General features: G+C 36.7%; 3 protein-coding genes across 4 annotated transcripts in view; 1 reads left to right on the top strand and 2 right to left on the bottom strand.

The window, feature by feature from the left end:
- Positions 1 to 495: 495 nt before the first annotated feature.
- Positions 496 to 2,662, bottom strand: LOC306845867 (LYR motif-containing protein 4). Its single transcript, XM_079378856.1, has 3 exons — positions 2,548 to 2,662; positions 2,204 to 2,324; positions 496 to 2,059 (listed from the first exon to the last, which is right to left on the bottom strand). Exons 1-3 carry the CDS (start codon positions 2,631 to 2,633, stop codon positions 1,997 to 1,999), a joined length of 270 nt encoding a protein of 89 aa, XP_079234982.1. The 5' UTR covers positions 2,634 to 2,662; the 3' UTR covers positions 496 to 1,996.
- A 3,403-nt stretch (positions 2,663 to 6,065) lies between these two features.
- On the bottom strand, positions 6,066 to 6,894 carry nrn1b (neuritin 1b; the record flags this gene model as incomplete). The annotated part of the gene is made up of 3 exons (XM_079378563.1): positions 6,066 to 6,297; positions 6,485 to 6,629; positions 6,840 to 6,894. The coding sequence occupies 3 exons, from the start codon at positions 6,892 to 6,894 to the stop codon at positions 6,066 to 6,068; spliced, it is 432 nt and encodes a 143-aa protein (XP_079234689.1).
- A 3,148-nt stretch (positions 6,895 to 10,042) lies between these two features.
- Positions 10,043 to 20,937, top strand: part of LOC306846543 (ras-responsive element-binding protein 1-like) — a 36,666-nt gene continuing 25,771 nt past the window's right edge. For both annotated transcript variants that reach the window (XM_079379990.1, XM_079379991.1), the window contains exon 1: positions 10,043 to 10,388. The gene's annotated coding sequence lies outside the window, so the exon portion shown is untranslated. The remainder of the gene's footprint in view (positions 10,389 to 20,937) is intronic.

Here is a 20,937-nt window from a genome sequence, read left to right on the forward strand (position 1 = left end):
GGGACAGATCAGCCAAAAAATTTAATCATTTGTTCTTCTAAACTTGTATGAGTTTCTTTTTTCTGTTAAACACAAAATAATATATTTTGAAGAAAGTCGATAACCAAACAGTTGATGGTAAATATTGACATCCATAGTATTTTTTAAGTTTCCAGCATTCTTCAAAATATCTTTGAAAGAACAAATAAACTCATACAGGCTTGGAACAACATGGTGAGTAAATAATGACAGAATTATTATTTTTGGGTGAAATATGGAAAACAAGATTCTACTAACTGAAATTCTAGAGGGCATAATAATAATGTAATTATTAAACTGACTGTAATCTGTTTTCATAAAAGGTAAACAGATCCACGTGCAGGAAAATGTGCTTGTTGTCATGTGCGCACAAGCACTCTGCAGTACGTCACACTGTTTCTGCACTAGACAATGATTGACGGACCAGACAACATACAGTGGAAGACAAAATGTGACTTTAAAGATTGGATGTTATTTACGGTTCTTTATTATTACATGATAAATTTTGTTTTAAACTAGGGAACAAATTATCAATTTTTTGGGACAACTCTAAATAAATAAGGATTACATTACATTAATTACAGAAGAAAAATCTTGTCACTGGTCAAAATAACTTAAAAATGCTCTTGATTACACAATATAAAATCTTTGTTTTTTTTACTTATTGATAAACATATTAAATGTTCTCAAAGCCCTGGGGTGGTTTCTTGCTTTTTTTTTTTTGGCTGAATAGGCATCACTAATTTGTTTGCAAAGACAAGTGACGTTGCTGTGACGCAACTGTGCACGTAGTATTTGTCAAGCATCGTTCTTACGCAAAGACTGCAGGTCCAGTTCTTATATTTAAAAGACCTTCCGCTCCTCAATTACATCTGAATTGGACAACATGATGAATACTCATGGACACGGAGCAGTCAGAGGAAACTCAAACTTCAGATGAGACTGAACCAGAATCATCAACTTATTCATCAAAAACTGACAGGCAAAGAGCCAAATCTCTGCCTGTAGATCTATACCAGCATGAATCTTCCTCACACAAGGAACATCCAGTCCGTGGAAAGAGAGTCCAGTTTGCAGACATGATGGGGTTGAACCTGGCAAACGTCAGACACTTTGACATCTCTGATGATGCTAATGAAACATCAGGACTCCAGAATCATCCTCCAAACCAGCAGCTTCAACATCTGACTTCAGCGCGTTTAATACCAGCCTTTGAAATGCCTGTTAGTTCGCTTGAGTTTGATATGAAGTCACGCCGTCTGGGAGTCGCATTGGAGAGTGTCACAATAACCGCTTCTGAAGTGAAGGGTGTGATAAGAGTGATACAGAGCAACGCAAGAGCTGTTGGGGTCAGGTACACTTTAAATAACTGGCTGACATGTTCAGATATACAAGCTGCATTAAGACTGAATGAAGAAGAGTGGCTAGAGTGGGAAAAGTTTGACTTCATTTTGCGCATGCCATTCTGTTTTGACAAAAATTCATCAGTGCATTTTGCAGTGTTTTGTCAAACTGATCACGGGGAATACTGGGACAATAATGACGGACAGAACTACACTTTGAGGATTCAAACCACTTGATAATCCAAGGATTCGCTATCCGACTATTTACAATCTGAAATTTTGTTCAATAAAGTGAACGTGACTTGCATGATCATTTGTCTTAATCATTTGAATGCATTAAGTCATATTACCATATTGTAGTTAACATGTTTAGTATTGCCATATGTCTTACAGATCTTAAGTGTTTCTCAAAAGCAGGTAATATGTGTAATGTTTTTCTTCTATTTACAGTGATTCTCACATTCTAGCCATTCATTATATAGTATGCATCTTATTTATTTGCTAAAAAATATAACATAAACATACATTCACAGTATACTAATACACAATTTTACAAAGATGGTCGACTAGTGTTGCAGCTCCAAGGATAAACAGATCTGTCATTAACAAACCAGACATTGTGATGCTGAAGACATTTATAAATGAGGCTCTTTTTCAACAATGGTCTTCTGGGCAGAATACAGATGGCCAATGGAAACCTGTGAGACAAGGATAAGTGATACTGATATAGGACATTAAATGTGATATCAGCAAGTTAGCAATTCTGAATATTATTACATTCTCTATTTGGATCAGGCTATAAAAATCATGCTGGAATATTAAACCAAGCTGGCATTGCTTGCCTGTCTCTTGATGACCGCCAGATTCTCTCTAGCTTGATTTATGAGCATATCCAGGGTTTTGGGGTTGTCAACATGAAGGTTCTCCCTGAAGCCATCTTTCACTCTGCGAAGTGCGTATGTTCTGAAAACAAACAGTATTTTTTATAGTAAATAACCAGTAGATGGAAAATAAAGGTTTAAATATAACACGAATTAAAAAGGCATGCTTCGTTAACATATATAAGCGCTTATTTAAATTAGGCGAATAGTTTTATAGTAGCCTAATATACACAACTTGACAAAGAAAACATGCACGTATATATATATAATTACAATTTTTTCACAGCGAATAATAAAAAGCGTACCTGTAATTATATGAGGGGAATTTTTTACTCTCTTTCATAAGCATCCTGTAGAGAGAGATCACTTGAGCCCTGCTGCACGACGCCATGTTGATTTCAGGGTAGTTCTTCTCGTGTTGCGTCTGATAGTCTACATCGCCGTCTAGTGTCAGGATCCGTTGAGCAGATGGCCGTGCAGTCCTAATAAAGAGGCAAATGCCATTTTAGTACTAGTACATTTCAGGACATTTCTGCAGATTAATAACCCATCGCAGTGTTTCATTCTTCCGGAATTCTTCGGCCGATTGTATATTACAATGGAAATGCAATTCACTGAAGCTGCACTTATAATTTTTCAATGCTACCTTGAGCGCTGTATAGGGCAGTAAACATCACATCATGTCCACTGTAGTGTTGTGCCTAGGGAGACAGCAGAAGATCCCTGGGGCTGCATCATGGCTGACTGTTGGCATATGGGCCCTCTTTCAATGACTGGATCATCATCACACTAAACAGACAGTTCACTTTTTGCTAAATTAAAGCTATGTGAAAAAACATAACAGACTCAATTCAGAAACAATCGGATCTAATGTATGTACTGTGTGTGTCTTTTTCTGTAATTTAACTAGCAAATATAGCTGAAGAACACTTCTGGCGATCAAAGGTGCACAATAACAGAATTAAACACTACCGTCTCCAAAATAGTTTTTATAAATAGTGATATACAATAAGGAATCACTAACAATTCCAGAATTCATGTTTGTTTGTTTGTTTTATAATCAGTGGTGCATAATATAGGGGGAACATCTCTATCATTTCCAGAATGAATGTTTGTTTGTTTTGTAATTAATAGTGCACAATAAGGGAATTAGACACTGCCATATCCAGAACTCATGTTTGTTTGGTTGTTTTGTAATTAGTAGTTGTGCACAATAAGGGTATTAAACATCTCCAGAACTAATGCTTGTTTGTATATTTTGAAATTAGTATTGCACAATAAAAATGTTTTTATTTATTTATTTGCAAAATTACTGTAGCACTTATACTCCATACTCTATCATTTAGATGAAAAGCCAGCTGGAGAACCCGAGTAACCTCAACTCCACAGCTACCACACAAAATTAAATTAATTACAAATGTTAACATCTTTTTGAGAACTGAGCTGAACCATTGAAAATCTCCATCTCTCATCCTTGACTTTCTGCATTCAAACATGTCACCTGTGTTTATTATTCATCCTCTGCTCTCCTGCTTCCATTTCCACAGGGTCCACATAGGATCTCTACCGCCTGTCCCATTTACTCACACAACCTCCTGCATTATTAACAACCAGAAAGAGCCTGTAGTCTTTCTGTTTGTAGCCCACAGAACGGAAGATGACAGTACAATGGCTTCCTATATGGCAGTGATTCAGTATTTTGCATATAAAGAAACTGGTTCTGATGAATTTAAGATGCACAGAAGAATAGAGACATGATTCTGTATGCATACAGGATTCATATGATAAGTAGACCTGTTTGACGGACTGTACATCTACACTGGTAATTATAGTCTTCACAGGTACACAGAGCTGATATTTTCCCAATAAGATGGTACGCATAATATTATTGCTCTAGACAGAAGGTGTTTGTAAAGAGCACATTCTGACTCTCCTCAGATACCAACTGCCATCATCTGCTCTGACAACGCCTTAAATATTTCACATATTCATCAGAGGCATTTCCATTGTACTAAACTTTTATGACATGTACAATTAAACATCTAGTCTTATTAACTGTTATCAACTGGATTTTCAAAGGTGACGTTTAAAAAACAACAACTATATTTAAAGCATGGGAATATGGTTCAGTATGTTTACTCAATATTTACACCATAGAGCCAAAATACAATTAGCAATTAGGAACCATTTTTACTCAGAAATTGCTAGTAAATTCTACAAACAATTACAAAGAATGGTAAGTAATACATGGAATTAAACATGCAATTTTGAAGTAGAACTTAAACAGTATTTTCTTTAAAACACACTAATAAAACACACTATTTATATACAAGCTTATAATGTTCACCTGCAATGTTGTCCTGCAAATCTCTAGTGAAATCTAGTTATGCTGCCAAAACATGCTAAGCGATCATGTCAAACTGAGTGGTTTATTGTGTTCTGGATGCTGTCTTGAGTATGGAGGAGTCACTAAATTATTAAACACTTATGAGTCAGTAATAGTTTCTGCTCTGGATCTTGCATGCACAGTGCAGATACAATTGATTTGCATGTTATGCAATCGATGTTGATTGAATAAATAAAGCAAATCTTGTTTAATTTTCCACTCACAGATCCCACTTTCGCCTCTAAGGTGACTGAATTAGATTTGCTTTTATTTTGTTCACATCAGATTATGTAGCAAACAAAAAGACAGATGTGTTTGAGTCGATGAATGCACAATCCCTTCAGGGAATGCTTAGGACCTTCAGCACAGCATGTCTTAATAACTAGGTCATGGCTGTGGTGCTATTTCAAGGGCTCATATTCACGATTCTCCTGCCATTAATATTCCACCATTGATGTTCCCCCCCATTTTAATATGTATTTTGTATGTCTTGCTTTAGACAGATGTTCTTTTTTGCCATCATTAAAGAGAAAAAAATGCTGGGGGCTTCATAACTTTAAATGAGCATGCAACTTGAATGCAACAATAGAAAAATATATGGAATTACTTGCATTTAGTAGTTCATTTTATTTAAAGCAACTCACTGTACTGGGAGGGGGTGAAAAAGCTTGAACCCATTGAAAGTATTTAGATGATCAAGAATCTCAAAATACAACAAATCATTTGTGCTGTACTGTATGGAGAAGTCAAACAAGCAAAAAAAATAAAAAAATAAAAATTTAAATATAAATATAAAAAATCAGGTCTTTATTCAAACATTTGATTTATTTTATTCATACTTCATTTGCTTTAGTTTCAACAAAAGATAAGACACTTTTCTAAAATTTGCCCAAATGCCTTTTTAATTTATAAGTATACATTTACAAGTGAAATTCATTTTCCTATACTGTATTAAAATAATCAGTTAATTAAGTTAATTTTGTTTGGGCAGATTGGTCTACTAAGAAAAACCCCTGTGATGTTAAATATGTGTTTTTCAGACAATAATATGTATTTTAGATGTGCTTTAAATAATAATAATATAAATGATTCTAATTATTGGTCCTCATTGCAGAATGTACTGTTTTTATCCAATAATGGTCCAAGAAGAAAAAAATGTGTTTTAAAATAATATGTTTTCATATAATATAATAGAATATAGTATAGTATAATATAATACTTTGAATCATTTTCAAATTTTGATAAAAAAAAAAGAAGCTCTAAGCCATTTAAGAGTTACTTCTGAATTCTTCCATAGGTCAAAGACAGCCAACGAGTCCTATATTTAACAAAATCATCATATTAAGTGAATCAAAACATGTACTGAGTCAGTTGAAGAAAGACAGGGATGCATATTATCCATTCTGTAACATGTTTCTGGTCAGATCTTCAGGTTTATTACTCAAAAGCAAGCCAAGCCACCAGTGCGGTAAAACACATCAGCAGTATCTTCAGTTCTATTGGTAATAAAACTCTGGATACTCCATTATCCCCGGAGCATAATTCAAACAAGCTTCCCTGATAGTTCAAGCTCCGGGACTGCAGTTTCAGTTTTTCCCAGAGGTCTGTTGCTCCTTCTTGACAATCTGCGATTGCGGTGGAGGCACACGAGTGGAAGTCATTCCAATATCTGCATGAGGATAAACATAAAGTGCACAATCTGTTTTTAGTCCTTGCGAATGAAATATGTTTCAGAATTGTGAGTCTGAGTCAAGGATGGCATGAGTTCAACTCATGGATATGTGAATATGAAAAAGACCACCAGATATTTAATGCTTAGCTTCTTCCAGAAATGATTGCAGACAGTGTGTACTTACGAGCAGATGGTCTGTAGGTTTTCGCTGTCATCCAGCTCTTGGGGATAGCTCACCATGTTTTCTCCAAGGCTAAGCAGGCAGTCTGAGAAACCTTTAAATACGTTTTCACATGTTCCTCCAGCACAAGCTGCCTGTACCAATGAAACTGAAATACAACAGAATAAATCACCCAGGATAATACACACATAATTTCCCACTTAAAAAAGCTTGAGTGTTTCATATCATTCTAATGAATATTCTAATGTATTTAAGGGCAAGGTCTGAAAATTGAGTTTCAGTTATTTAAAAAAAAAATCTCATTATTACAACAAAACAGGAATCAATATTCTGCATATATCTTAACTCAATGACTCACCCAATTCCAGTGTGAAAAGTATCGAGTTGTATTTGTCGGTCAAAGTCAGTCCCATCCTACGTTTAACAGAATCAGTAGTCTGTGGAGGGTGTCTGGATCGCCTACTTCCTCTCACCAGCAAACTGCTGCATTTCAAGAGGAATTAAATAACTTCTGTCACGCATTTCCCACAGTTGCCTGAGATGAAGTGTACTGTAGAGGACTGGAGATGTCACCTACTCTCGCCTCACGCACTCCTCCTTTACTTTCTTGCGCCATGATGACGTCGCGTGCACCTGACTGACAAAAGCTCACGTTTTAATATAACATGTTTTTATTTCGTGCTGCATATTTATTAAAATCGTTGTCAAATGTATTCAGGTTTAGAAAAAATGATCATATATATTTAGAACGTTTGAAATCGTAAGGTTTTTCTAATATAAAAAGTCTCACAGTTGACTCGAAATAATCTAAATAAGTGTAAAAAGCAAATCAGAATTTAAGACATTTGGAATGAACGCACGCACACGTTCTAAACACGTTCATGTTGTATTCAGCGCTCTTGTCGTACTGTAGGTAGCCGACATAGTATACCGGTTATACAGACATACAAAAGAGTACCAGAGTCAGATGTGAGCGATTTTGTCCGAAATGGGAACCAAACGTGCCTTAAGCGCCCCCAAGCGATCAGTATTTGAAAAAACATCATTATTAACAACATTAGGGTAAGATGGGGAAGAAGTCCACCTTAAAAACACTGTGCATTTACTTTTAAATTGTAACATAATTAGATATGTTTTATATATATTTATTTGTTCATATTTTAATTGGACATATGTCATAATAGCAACACTATGAATGCAAAATGAATGATTTCAGTTAGTTAAAGGGTTTTAATGAAAAGCAAGATGTCTGAAATTTACTTCTAATACTGAATAATAACTCCATTTATTACAATAAGTAATTGGGTCCTTCTAAGCCTTCTAGTTCTGGGGAGGTCATCTTATCCCAAGGGTCAAATTTGATCTTTTTATCAAAATAAAAACTAGTTTTTTACTCCACAAATCTACAAACATTGATATGTCCACAAATCAGGAACCTTTTAAGTTCAACATACAATGTCATAGATCACTATTTTCCAGATTCCAGAGACTCAAAAATAGATAAATTAACCTACATCTTTTGACTAAATCTCACAAAGGTATATGAAACGTGAAAGGTACATTCATATGAAATGACAAAATAAAAAAAAGCATTGCCATTAATCAATGGTTTTGTCTTCATACATTTACACTTATGGATAATGAATTTACCCAAAATCAAGATTACATTCACACACACATACAAATCAAGATTCAGTCCTTTTGTAAAATAAAACATTTCTGACTATTACTAATATTTAAATATCTATTTTTGCTCATTACACATACTGCAAGAATGGTTGGCTCAAGGGGATCCAGTTTGATTCTGAATAGGTCAAGTCCCAATCCCATGCCCCTTCTCTCATCCCTACTTTCCTGCCTCCACATTAATACACTATACAATAAACTATTATGCAGTAGACTACCACTATACCTGTAATATTAGAACCAAAAAAGCCCTCTAAAATAGAATAAACTCTTAATATAATGGCAGGTTGGAGTACAATTTTTTAGTTTAGATTGCTCCGAGACCACTGATAAGCAGTAGGCTATACACAATTTACCATCAGATGGCACTGTTGTCAAATTGGTAAGGCTTATTGTGTGTAAAGCTACTGGAAGCATGTGTTTTCTCAGCACATGCTCATACACAGGTATTTCAAATAATAGTAACATACGTGCATAAACACACGCTCACACTCATTACAACACAGAAATGAGCTGTACCTGATATCTGTATCAACTTGAACTATAAACATTATTTTGATTTCCACATTGTGTTCAATCTTGTCGCTTTATCGGCTTTTAATTTAGAGATAGTAAATTTATAGATTTCATCCTATTTAACCCAAAAGCTATACATTTAACTAAACACAATTTTCTCTAAATGAAACAATAGAGAAAATAAAAACTAAAAAAGGAAAAGGAAAAGGAAAGAAAAAAACTTTAATCATGCTAATACAAAGGAACATGTAACTTTTTGTGCAGGATGGAGGCCAGAGGCAATTATCCAAGTCACTGTGGGTCAGAAACATTGCTTAGTATACCAACACAAGGTCACTCTCATGTGATTACATAAGGTGATGCAGAGACTGCTCTCTAGTGGCAGCATAACCACAAAGTCACAGACCCAATGCTGCTGCCTTGACACCTCTCAGGTATAAGGCTTATTACAGTAAAACCTGTTTAAACCACTAAGTAACTAGTTAACAGTTTTTTGAGACACATCTATACAAGAGTCAAATGCCCTATATATATATATATGAGTTAACTAAATTATACAAATTTCAAGTGATAATGACTGAAGGTAAATGTTTTGAAAAGTTTAAAGTTCTCACCAAAGAATGGAAGTATCATCTCTCACATAAATTATGTATTTATTCACTTCTTGACTGTTGAGTATGTCAAAATGTAACCAAACGCATCTTCAGGGTTGTCATGTTGTGTCACTTAACTGTAGACTCGTAATATTTGCACACTGAAAACTCAAACACTATGAATCAAAATATGAACTAGTATGCCATAGAGCTCTAAAAGCTCCAAAGGACTTCATACTTAGGATCTTTACACACTGAGTTACATTCATAGAGCCACGAGTTGCACAGGGCTGTTGTCGAAATATACAGAAAGGCGGGAGTTACGTCCAATTACTTCGTTTTCGTCTTGACATTTAACTCCTCGTTTCTCTCTGAGACTATTAAACGCCCTTCCACAATATTTTTGAGATGCCGCATGCCCATTATAGCATGAGGACCAGCAGGTGTTTGTTGTGATAGCAAGAAGGCGCCAAACCGCCACGTGTGTTGCATCATCGGTATCCCATCACTATTACGTTTACATTTTTATATTGTTTATAGTTTATATCGTCTACGAGTTTATATTGTCAACGCAACATGAAATAGCAACTGTTATACAATATTTTAAAAGATTATGTTGTTGTAGACACTTGTTGCTACATCAAATCAATCTATCTATTTATCTATCTATCTTTCTATCTATCTGATCACTCTATCTATCGTGAATAATCAATGGGATGAGGCTGAGGGAGTGAAGTTGTGCACCCCTCCCGTAGAGATGCTCACAGCTGAACTCCAGCGGCAGCCTCAGTAACACACGTCCCCTTGGAGACTAGAGCAACACGTGATGCGTCTACTTATCACGTTCACTGAGCAGCGCTCAGGAACACACTTTGAGGAAAAAGTGACTTTTCTGACCCTCATTCGTCGGAAGTGTCGATGGCCATCATTCCTTTAGGGAGCTAACACAGTGGGCGATGTGAAGTATCCAGTTGGCGAACTTTGCACATCCTCAAATACGCCATTTTGATCGCTCTCCGGAACAAGTTTGCAGTTTTTTTTTCGAAGTCCATCATCTCTTTTCACCATCACCATGTCTCAGCGCAATCAGCCCAACCCAGACAAAGTCAAGCGTAAGTATTGAGCACTTTTCTACTTCTTGTTGTTGTTGTTTACGTTCTCCATCCTGCCGATTGCAAACTTTGGTGGATGCATACTTTGTTGGAAGTTTTTAAACTTGGAAGGCCGAAGATGTTGAGATGATGTCCGATCATATTTTCCTCGGCCGGGGTTTGTGCTTCCTCGTTTCATTCTCGCATCCAAAGATTGAACGCCTGACTACAGGAATTCACTCGCGTCTAAGCCGCGCACATGTATTCATACCTGAGTTAACTTTAGCACTTTAAACAACCACACATTCAGTGGCACTAATGTGGCTTTATCTCCCATTTGATAAAAGGAAGTTTAGCTCATATATTGTTATTTTATAGTGAACCGAAGAAGCATCCACATCTGAACTTTGATCGAGGCTAACGCGTGGGGGGTTGGACGCGCTTCCCTTTATAGTGTGACCTTGTCGGGACATGTTGTATTTACGTTTTATTTGTGCTTTCGACTTTTCCTCACCATCGACAAGTTATTATTGTTCATCAAACCACCCTTCTTTCGTCAGTCACACTTTGCAAACTTAATGTTTGGGCATGTCAAAAGTTTTAAAGGAGGAAGTTCGCTGTCGTCGTGACTATCTTTGGGTTGGGTTTGCTGCACGAGATGAACGCCGAATAGTCATACAAGAAAAGTCGGCTTTTATATTTGAACCGAGCAGCCACATCGACGACACAATTGAAACCATCTCAGTTTGGGATGACTAATTACTCGGATGCATCATATTGTTCGTGCGGGTGTTAGTGTGCTTGCGCCCTCCTCCCATCATCCTCTGTTCGTTCTCGCGTCTCTTTGGAGAGTCAGAATGTGCTGAGATCCGGATGAGCAGCAGTTCACATTCCATTACCAAATTCAACACTGGGCTCCAGGAGGCCTGCAGTGGCAGCATCATTCACTCGCTGCGTCCCCGCAGTCCGCTGACTTTTAACTACATCATGGTTGTTTTGTACAGTAACTTTTATACCATGCTCTAAACTTTGTACTTTATCTTCTGTTAAAAGTTTCGTATTACTACCTGAAAGTGGTGTAAAGTAAACCTTTTAGAGGTAAATAAAGGCCTTTTTTCTTTAGTTGGTAATCTGAGGATATTCCTGAGATATTACTCTGTGGTTTATGGTGATCTACTGCATGGTGTATAATTATGTACAACCAGGGGTCCCAGAAGGTACTCCAGGGGTCCGAAGAGACCACAGCCTATATAAAACATAGACTTAAATTACATTCCTTGCAAATGATCTAATAAGCAATATAAAATGTAATTTTTGTTTTTATAGGCTACTAGAGAGGTTCCTGGGTCTGTAAAAGTGGAAAACTTCTGATTTAGAGGTTTTATGTTTGAAATTTTGCCCATCGTCATCATAATTAGGGCTGCCACTAACGACTATTTTTATTTCGATTAATCTATCGACTAATTTTTTGATTAATCGATTAATCTAAACGATTAATTTCCCACCAAAAAAACAACAATTTTACTTAAAAATACTTTATTAAGCCAAATGAAATCCTTTTTTAAAGCAAAAGTGAAGTGCAACAGAGTGCAAGAAGCAAGTGTCCATCTCATATTCCAAACCACTGAAATCAAAGTTCAGTATTATAGTGTCAGAATGACAACATATCCACACGTTCTAGTCTACTAATAATAAAATTATCATCAAAAAACACTTTTTAAAGGAGTATTTACCAGAAATATTATTTACCAGAATTTATTTAGGTGAAAAATGTAAATGTGCAGTATTTCTGAAAAAAATAAATACTTTTTTTATATATAAAATCAATTAATTGGAGATGCTTTTTATGATTAAAATTTAATGGAACAATTAAAATGGAATCCAGAAAATAATGGAAAACAGAATTTGGTAAAACTGTAACACTCAATTAATTAGACAGGCTTTTTGATTAATAAAATTAAAAAAACTGAATTTGGAAATAAAACGGATTTCATAGGGCCCTATAATTATAATATATTTTTTTTTTGTGGTAATAAAAATGGATTTAAGTAAAAAATAGCTTTTAAAATGACTTAAAGCACATATATAATAGCAATGATGCAATAATAATTAGTTCAAATAAAGTATCAAAAGCAAGAAATGCTACAGCCACTGTAATTAAATGAATATGTGGACATCAAACCGTACAAACTCAGAGTGAGGGGTTGAGCTTTTATTTTGAAATTGCGATGTATTCTCCTGTGTTTGTGTAGATTTATAAATTATTTACCTTATAAATCTGATTAAATGGCGCACGTTGCATTCCCAGATGAACGCTATAATAAACCCAAACTCACAACAACATGCAGAGATGGAGTATGAGACGCTCCACATGTAAATAATACGTTTCTGTGGAGCTACTGTGAACGGAGCCGCTGTGAGACGCACGTGCTTAACCTACATGCATGTAAATAATTAAAGAGCATATAATGTGTGAACTGCATCGCATATAAATATTTAATTAAATCATAGCTTTTGTGAATTCACAATTATGCTTAATTATGATTTTTAAATGGGTTTAATATAGCATGCAGCCTTGGAAAATAGTCTAATAATGTGTTTTATGGATTCTCGTCCGTGAAATGCGCCACTTCCGGTATTTTGCCGGTTAGTCGACGCGAGCAAAATGTCGACGATTTTTAAAAATCGACTAGTCGGCTAAAATCGACGAATCGCGACAGCCCTAATAATAATAATATAGTTTTGAGAAACATTGCTAATCAAAGATAAGTTTCTGTCTTTTGTGCAATCGCAAAGTGATCTTAAAAGATTAAAACATTGTAAATGTACTATGAACTAACATGGGAATGTGTTGTTTCATCACCTTATGCAAATATTTTACTTTTTTGTTTCTGCATTACTTTATATAAGCATCAAATTGTGCTTGTTTTTGCCTTTAATAATAACAATATATTATATTTTAAGATTTTTTTCATTATCTACTGTTTTCCCCACACAGAGAGGCAAGGTTAAAAAAACAAATCCTCCTTTTCTCATTTTTCTAATAGCTCTCTCAATGCAGGCTGATGTAGGGTGGAGATGTGTTTGTTCAGACACGTAAAGCAAGAAGACCATTGAAAATTCAAAGCCATGTTCTAGTGAACAGTCAACCAGTGGTCTGGGCTGTAATCTCCTCTGTCCTCAGCAGGGAGTCGCCAGAGTTGAATAGAGAAAACCCATTGTGAGCATCAGAGCTGCCGTGCTGATAGTGATAGAAAGGGCCATCAGCTTTTACTCCACTTTGTATTCAATCACTCTGAAGTGTATATAAAGTCTCAACAGCCCTATCGAGTGAATAGATTCATTTTGTACTTTTGTTTTGGTCTATATTAATATCGAGACGCAGCCTTGGAAATGTTTTAATAGACGGTTGGTACATCTTGATTAACCTCGATTAATATAGATTCATTAAAATTAACTCTCTGGGGTTCCCTAGTAGACTTCCTTTGACAAACATGCCCAACTGTGATTGTTTACACAGTGTAAAGGCAGAGGGACCAGTCTGTTGAAGTCCCAGACTGGATGGAGAAACTTAGTTGGTCACCTCTCCGAGCCGTTTGCCTCTAGTGATGGGTGTTCTGTTGACTCATCCAGGGGTAGAGATGGGCGTCCTGTTTCGCTCTGGAGCTATTTTTAACCTGTCTATTTTAGATAAGATTATGTTCCCTTTCCCTCGAAGGGAATGGGAAGCTTGGTTTGGTCCTGGGGTGCTGGGTTGGACACGGCACCTGTAGGGCTTAAGAAAATGAGTTTGCATGCTAACTGTTTGCATGTTTTATACCGTCTTTAAGAATATTTTATTTATGGCCAAATCAAAAAATGACTATTGAAGGTTGTCTGCTTTAATGGAATAGTTCACCAAAAATGAAAGTTTGGACACACTGTAAAAATTTAAAAGTTGAGAAAAGTAAAAAGTTTAAGGCAACCAAACTTTTTGTTGTATAAACTGAAAACAACAAATTTAGAAAACTCAAAAATCTCCTTCAAAAACAAGTTGAGAAAACTCAAAAATCCTCATGTTGTTCTAAACCTGTAAACTTTCATTCTTTACAAAAAAGATGATTTGCTAAATTTCTCTTTTTTTTTCTCTCCACGCAATGAAAGTCAGTGGGATCTAACATTGTTTTTAACCCTGTTGACTTTCATTGAGTGGATAAAAATAGAAAGAAAGAAATACAGTCATACAGGTTTGGAAAACATGAGGGTGAAGAAATTGAAATATCATATCAAAAGAAAAATATCCTTTTGTTTTATGTATATTTTTGCATTGAAATGTAGATAATATACTGTAAATGAATTTGACCTTCAGTCCATGCTTGTCAGTTAAGTTTGATTTTTGGCCTTTCATAGTGAAAAGTTTGGGCATCTCAGGACTTAGTTGTTTACTTTTTAAATTCTAAAATGTAGTAAAGTAAAACTAAAAGTGAAACTGAGTCCTCATGAAAATGCTTTGGTGTAAGTGGGACATTGATGACAGGAAATAGAGCAGCCTTTGTGGATAGAGGAAGTTAGAAAAAGATAAAAACAATAGGTAGCATATCCTTACACTGTTAGTTTGAGAATTAGTTTTGTGTGATAGTCAATCAAACAGGTCATAATAGTCAAACTGTGATGTTTTACCACAATCATAAATAGTTTAGATCGCTAGCACTCCTTTTTGAGGAATTGTGTGCTTTGCTTTCGCTTTTTTTACATTTGTCTGTGAGAGAAAAGAAGACGAATCACACACGGCTTTGCAGGCCTCCTTCTTTGCCTCCCCCTGCTACTTCCCCCGCCCCTTTTCTCCCACCCTGCCTCTGTTGCTGACTAAACAGTTTTGTCAGCTGGCAGTTGCCCACAGTCTGTGAATTTTTGATAGCTTCTAGAGAGGGAGCACCGCGTAGGGAGGCGGAGATGCTGAAGAAACGCTCTTGTTACTCATTTAGGAGTGAAGGAGGGAGACAGAAACGGAAAGATGGCAGGTCGAGTCACATTGTGGAACCAGTTCGTCTTGTACTAGCATTCTTTGTAGGCTTCCCAGTTTCGTGTTCAAAGCACTGAACAAACATTTGAAAGATATGAAAATATGCCTGTGGCTGATTCATCTGTATCACGTATTGCTAAAAGTCCAATTTTTGAGAGAAAATAGCTATGACCTGATATGAATGTCACAAAACGCTTCTAATCTAATGATTCAGTGAGTGATGTTACGTCATGCATAATTTGATGAAATCTCATGACAAAGCTGTGACTTTTGTTTCAGTTCCAGTTCATTTTATTCACGAGATGGAAAAAGCAATGAGGGAGGGACGGACGGTGTGTGACTGAGTGCAGGAGTCATTTAACTGGGAAATCTAGGTGTGCACAAACTGTCATCCTCATGTCGGTATGTCACTCTTGTGTTGACCTGCATGGACCTTGAATCATACAGTCTCCTCTCACTAAGCACAAGAAGAGCTCCACAGAGAAACGTCCCGGCTGAGGACAGATCCTCCTCTGTGTCTCTGAGAGCGATGTGCAATGGGAAACAGATGTAGCTGGGCTGTGCTTTCCTTCAAAGAGCTTCAATTAGCATGTCCATTTACAGAACGACTTCATAAGACATATTTTGTCAGCTTCAAAGATTTGTTATTGTAAATTGCAGCACAGTTTGCACCAATTTGTCTTGAATTTCCCAATTTTTGCCAAACGAAGGCATTTGACCCAAAAATGAAAATTATTCATGATGTTTTAAACCCGAATCTGTTTTTTCTGTAAAACACTAAAGGTGATTTTTTTCACTAATTTCCATTTATTAAAGTCAAAATGACACAAAAGCATCTAAGTGTTATAAAAGAAGTGATCTTCATTTCTCTATATTTCACATCTTTTGAAGCCATACGATAGCGAATGTATGAGTAATTATCATTTGGTTGCAGGTTATTGACGTAAAGTTAGGTTTGTTTCTCACACAAAACTATAATGTGGCCTCAGAAGACTTGGAATATGATGATGTATAAATCATATGAACTGTTTGTCATTTTGGATGTCATTTAAAATAGAGAGAAGGATAGTGAATAAACAATGACTATCATTTTCCTTTTTGGACTGTCTCTTTAAACACAAAGCACACCCATTCACCAGCACATCTATTTCATTAGAGAGCGCTTCATGGCACATTATCACAAGATCATACCGTATAATTTGATGTCATGTTCAGTGGAGGTTTCATAATGTGTTAGCACCTTTAAAAGATGTTTTTTAATGGGACTGATTAAAAAAAATCATTGTGAAATCATTGTAGCTGAATGATGCTATTAGTTGACTGCTATCAGTCGACAGGATTAAGGTGATTAAGGTAGTTCGTTGGCAGCCTCTCCCAAAATGCCCTGAAGCAGCGTAGACAATGAAGCAAAAATGGCGTCCTTTCAGGAGGAGAAACCCGGCCGCTCCCGTCTCTTCCAGCTCGTAGAAAATAAGGCATGCAGTGTGTTCACAGTGAATGTGGCTGTCCACCATCCTGGCTCTCGCTAATGTCTGATAATCCACGCTTGCGTCCAAGTCCCAGCTATGTTAAGTGTTCAGTACTTTAAACTAAATTATGTTAAAAGCAGATTTCTTTGTTCCCACACTCACATTTAGCAGCTAGTTTAAGCAAATAGTACATACAAAACCATGTGCTCCAGCAAGAAAAAGGTTTTAGTGGAACTGTTAAATGCAGAACATTGATTTCATAAAATTGATCCAGGATTGTCAACCTTGATTTTATCTGTTGTACTTCATGCAAATGTTTAAACCATAAAGTAATTGTATTTTGAATTAATTAATGAATTAATCACCATTTGCTTGTCGAGGAGAGGATTCCTGACAGAACAGGACATGGAAAACAAAACATGGAAACGAGGCAAAGGTCACTCCTGGTTTTTTTGTAGCTCGGTTCATCTCAGAGTTCCAGTAAATATTAACCTGCTTATCACAAAGAATGGGACGTGTTCTTTTAGTGTACTAGAATGAGAAAAAAACTTGAGGCGAAATGAACACCAATGAGTAGGTATTTAAAGACAGTGATATCAAATTTTAATTACAGTGTACAGTTGTCAAAATATGCAATACTTTTAAAATGAGCTAACCTTTAGCACATATGTGCAAAATGTACAGTCTTTCTGGGAAAAATGGAACAAAAATAGTCAAGAATCATCGTGCACTTACACAATGTTTATCCAATCAGATTGTCTCTAGGATGAGAATGTCCCTCCCCTAATTACCACCTGCAACCAGCTAGCAAATAGTAAATTGTGCTTTCATTGCTGTGATGTATCTAAAGCATATTGTCAGTGTTACAGTGAGTTGTATATTAAAACCATCATTTTTCAAATTAGGAACTGGACAGCTTGCTCCAGAGGGCTCTCCATCGCTCCACGCTCAGTAATCTCAGATAGGTGTTCTCTGATTGTTTAATTGATTGTATTGGATGATGGGGTTTACTCATGCCCTCTTTTTGTTCATAACATGTAAAAATCTTTACCAGGTAAACTAAAAAAGCTAATTCTATCCAATCAGAGAGCCTCTCCGGTAGTGTTGTCAAAAGTACCGACCGCGATACCATTCAGTACTGAAATTTTAAAAACGTCCATTTCCTGCTAAGATTTGAGCGCTGTTGAGCAGGAAACGGACGTTTTTAAAATTTCAGTACCGAATGGTATCGTGGTTGGTACTTTTGACAACACTACTCCCTGGTACCTTCCTCCATCCCTAACCAATCACAGCATTGTGTATTTATTATTTACTCTGTTTACATGCTTGCTGTGTAAATGCAGCTCTCAAAACATGCCGTTTTGTGAGCAACCGTGCCACTTGGTTTAAGCATCATTTTCTTTCGTTTGGGCTACCAACAATGTGAGTATGCCACACCGCAGTCAAACAGCTATGATTGAGATAATCATTAGATAGGACAGACTAAAAACCAAATAGAGTAAATAGACACTTTACCTTTGGCCAACCACTTCCAGCTGCGCAGAGGTCTGTGTTCTCTGCATTTACTCAGCCAGCATGTAACATACAATTAAGAGTTTAGAAACAAACCCTAAAATGTGGCCTAACACACAAATATAATTTTGTATCCAACTCATGATGATGAATTTAACAAATATATCTTCAAAAGTTGTGTAGTACAAAGCAAAAAGGATTTCTGTCTTGTTTTTCATTTCAAATGTCAATACATTCTTAAATCAAGATGCATTTACTTGAGTAACTAAAAATTAAGTTTATACACAAAACAAGAAAAATATCTGTCAGTGGGATAAGAAAAATAAACTTAATTCAAATGGAAAAGAAGTTTATTTTTCTTACTCCATTATAGGGGTGTAGCGGTACAAGTATTCCGCATGTGTCCCGAACAAATATAGCATTGTTTTAACCACTGCATGAGTGGAACTTTATTGGAAACTTATAGTTTTATATATTGTTACTTTTGATAAGAAAAGTCTCATCTTACAAATTGTCAATTTTTAAATGGAAATTCAAACAATAAATGCCATTTAGGCACTATTTGATGTGGCGTAAAAGATCGCTGTATAAACGCCTCAGTTCAGATGGGCAGTACGGAGCACAAGCTAGCACAATCATCCCTTCCTCTTCCTACTACTATAGTTTTAATGCGAAATAAACATGAATGAACATCTCATGCCTCACGTAAGCATTCAGTCAACTTGTAAACAAAATGTCACGTTGCCTTACCTCAGGCAAGTCATCAGTGCCCATAGCTCATTACAATTTTTTTCATTAGTACGTTTTTTTTTTAAAGTTGAGTGTTGGTTATTATATTTAAAAATAAATAGGAATTAAATTTAAGTTTTGGACTTGTTAATTGTAACCTATAGTTTAGAGCATAAGCTGAGGTAGATTTTTGTCCCTAAGAAAGAGCCTTTGTTCAGTAAACCAATTTTAAAAAAAAATTTTTTTTTTAGTTTTTTCCCCCTGCTGTACCGAAACCATACCGAACCGTGACGCCAAAACCAAGGTACGTACATGTTTATGTACTGCTAAGACCCGTACTCTGTTAGCATACTTTTCCTCATTTAATTTTGATACATTTCCCAGAATTTTTTTTTATACTATGTAATTTTGCTTCTCAAGTAAATCTGTCTTGATGTAATGTTTAGATATTTGTACTGGAAAACAAGCAGTATTTAGCAAGATTTTATTTAATTTTTTTGCAATGTAGGGTGAATCAGGTTGTTTGAACATGTAAAACGCTAAAATAGCTGAAGAACCATGCAGCCATTTTTTCTTTTAGTTTAAATTGCACTGATAGACGGTTTCTGATCCCAGATCAGTATGCTCACCAAGGCAAAGTACAGAAGATTATGAGGGGTCCACGGTAAGAGAGGGATTAGCATACACACACATATGGACTCTACCTGCACAAAATGATTTTGTGAAGGTTTTACTAACATTTAGGGGCTTCCAAACCCTTCTTATCAGATTCTCTGCATACAATTTCTATTTGTTTAACACGATAACGCTCTAAAACTATGCATTTTCATTAGTTAATCCTAACGGCTAATGCTGGATGGAAATCATCTTTGCCCAGCAAACGTCTCCTGTATGTTACACCCTCACTGGCACCAAAGCTGCTCCAACACAAAGTCTCACTTATTTTAGTGAAGGCTGTTGTGTATGCGCGAGCACTGGATTATTTTCGCAAAGGCGGTTTGCTTTTCTCCACTCTAGCTTTTGACAAGCGCCATGTGGTTGACAGACAACCTCCGGCTGTTTCCAGCAGTTACTCGCTCAAATAAGCCTTGCAGTGTCACCTGACTGCTCCAACCGGATTGGCCGTATTAAATGGCAGGGCCCTCGAGGAGGGGCGGGGCTACGGGGGCGGGAGTCAGTGAATGGCGGTTTCTATGGTGACCAGCGGTCAGTGATGTGGCCCTGTACTTTGATCAGGTTCGGCCTGAGGAGATGGTCACATTTGAGTGTAAGAAGCTAGCCATACGCTTACTTCTCAAAGAGATGAAAAGCCCGTGTGTAGTTTATAATTAAGCCCCATCGGTGACTTATTTTATGCAGAAGTAGCCTGCGTGCATGCAAGCTCATGCATGCATGCATGCGCGCGTTCAGAGGCGCAGGAGTGGGTGCGCTGAATAGACAAAGTCTGTGTCTGATGATAAGGACTCAGTTGAAGGTGGGTGGAGAAGGACAGAGGGCCGGCCGGGGTGGATATAACAGACATTAGAAGCAGAGAAAGCTGGCATGCATGCGTGCAGGCGGGAGGCTGCGAGTTCTGCAGCAGAGACAGCGAGCGTAAACATGCGTAACTCTGCCAAATACACTTTCTGACCTACTTCAGCTCACTGGGAATACACTGTATTGTCTGGCCCCAGACAGTGGCTGTCTGTAAGGCGTCAAACCTCAAATCCTTCACCAAACGGTTCATTCCGCTGCTGCAGAGTGGCCCTTAAAGATGGGTTTTGGAGAAAGACGTTGAGATGGAGAGAGATCAGGGTGGGGGGGGTTGTGAAATAATGACCAGAAGACTATGCTTGGGTAAATCTGCACTGGGGTTGAG

Source organism: Barbus barbus (genome assembly GCF_936440315.1).
Source record: "Barbus barbus genome assembly, chromosome: 26".
Lineage (NCBI taxonomy): Eukaryota > Metazoa > Chordata > Actinopteri > Cypriniformes > Cyprinidae > Barbus > Barbus barbus.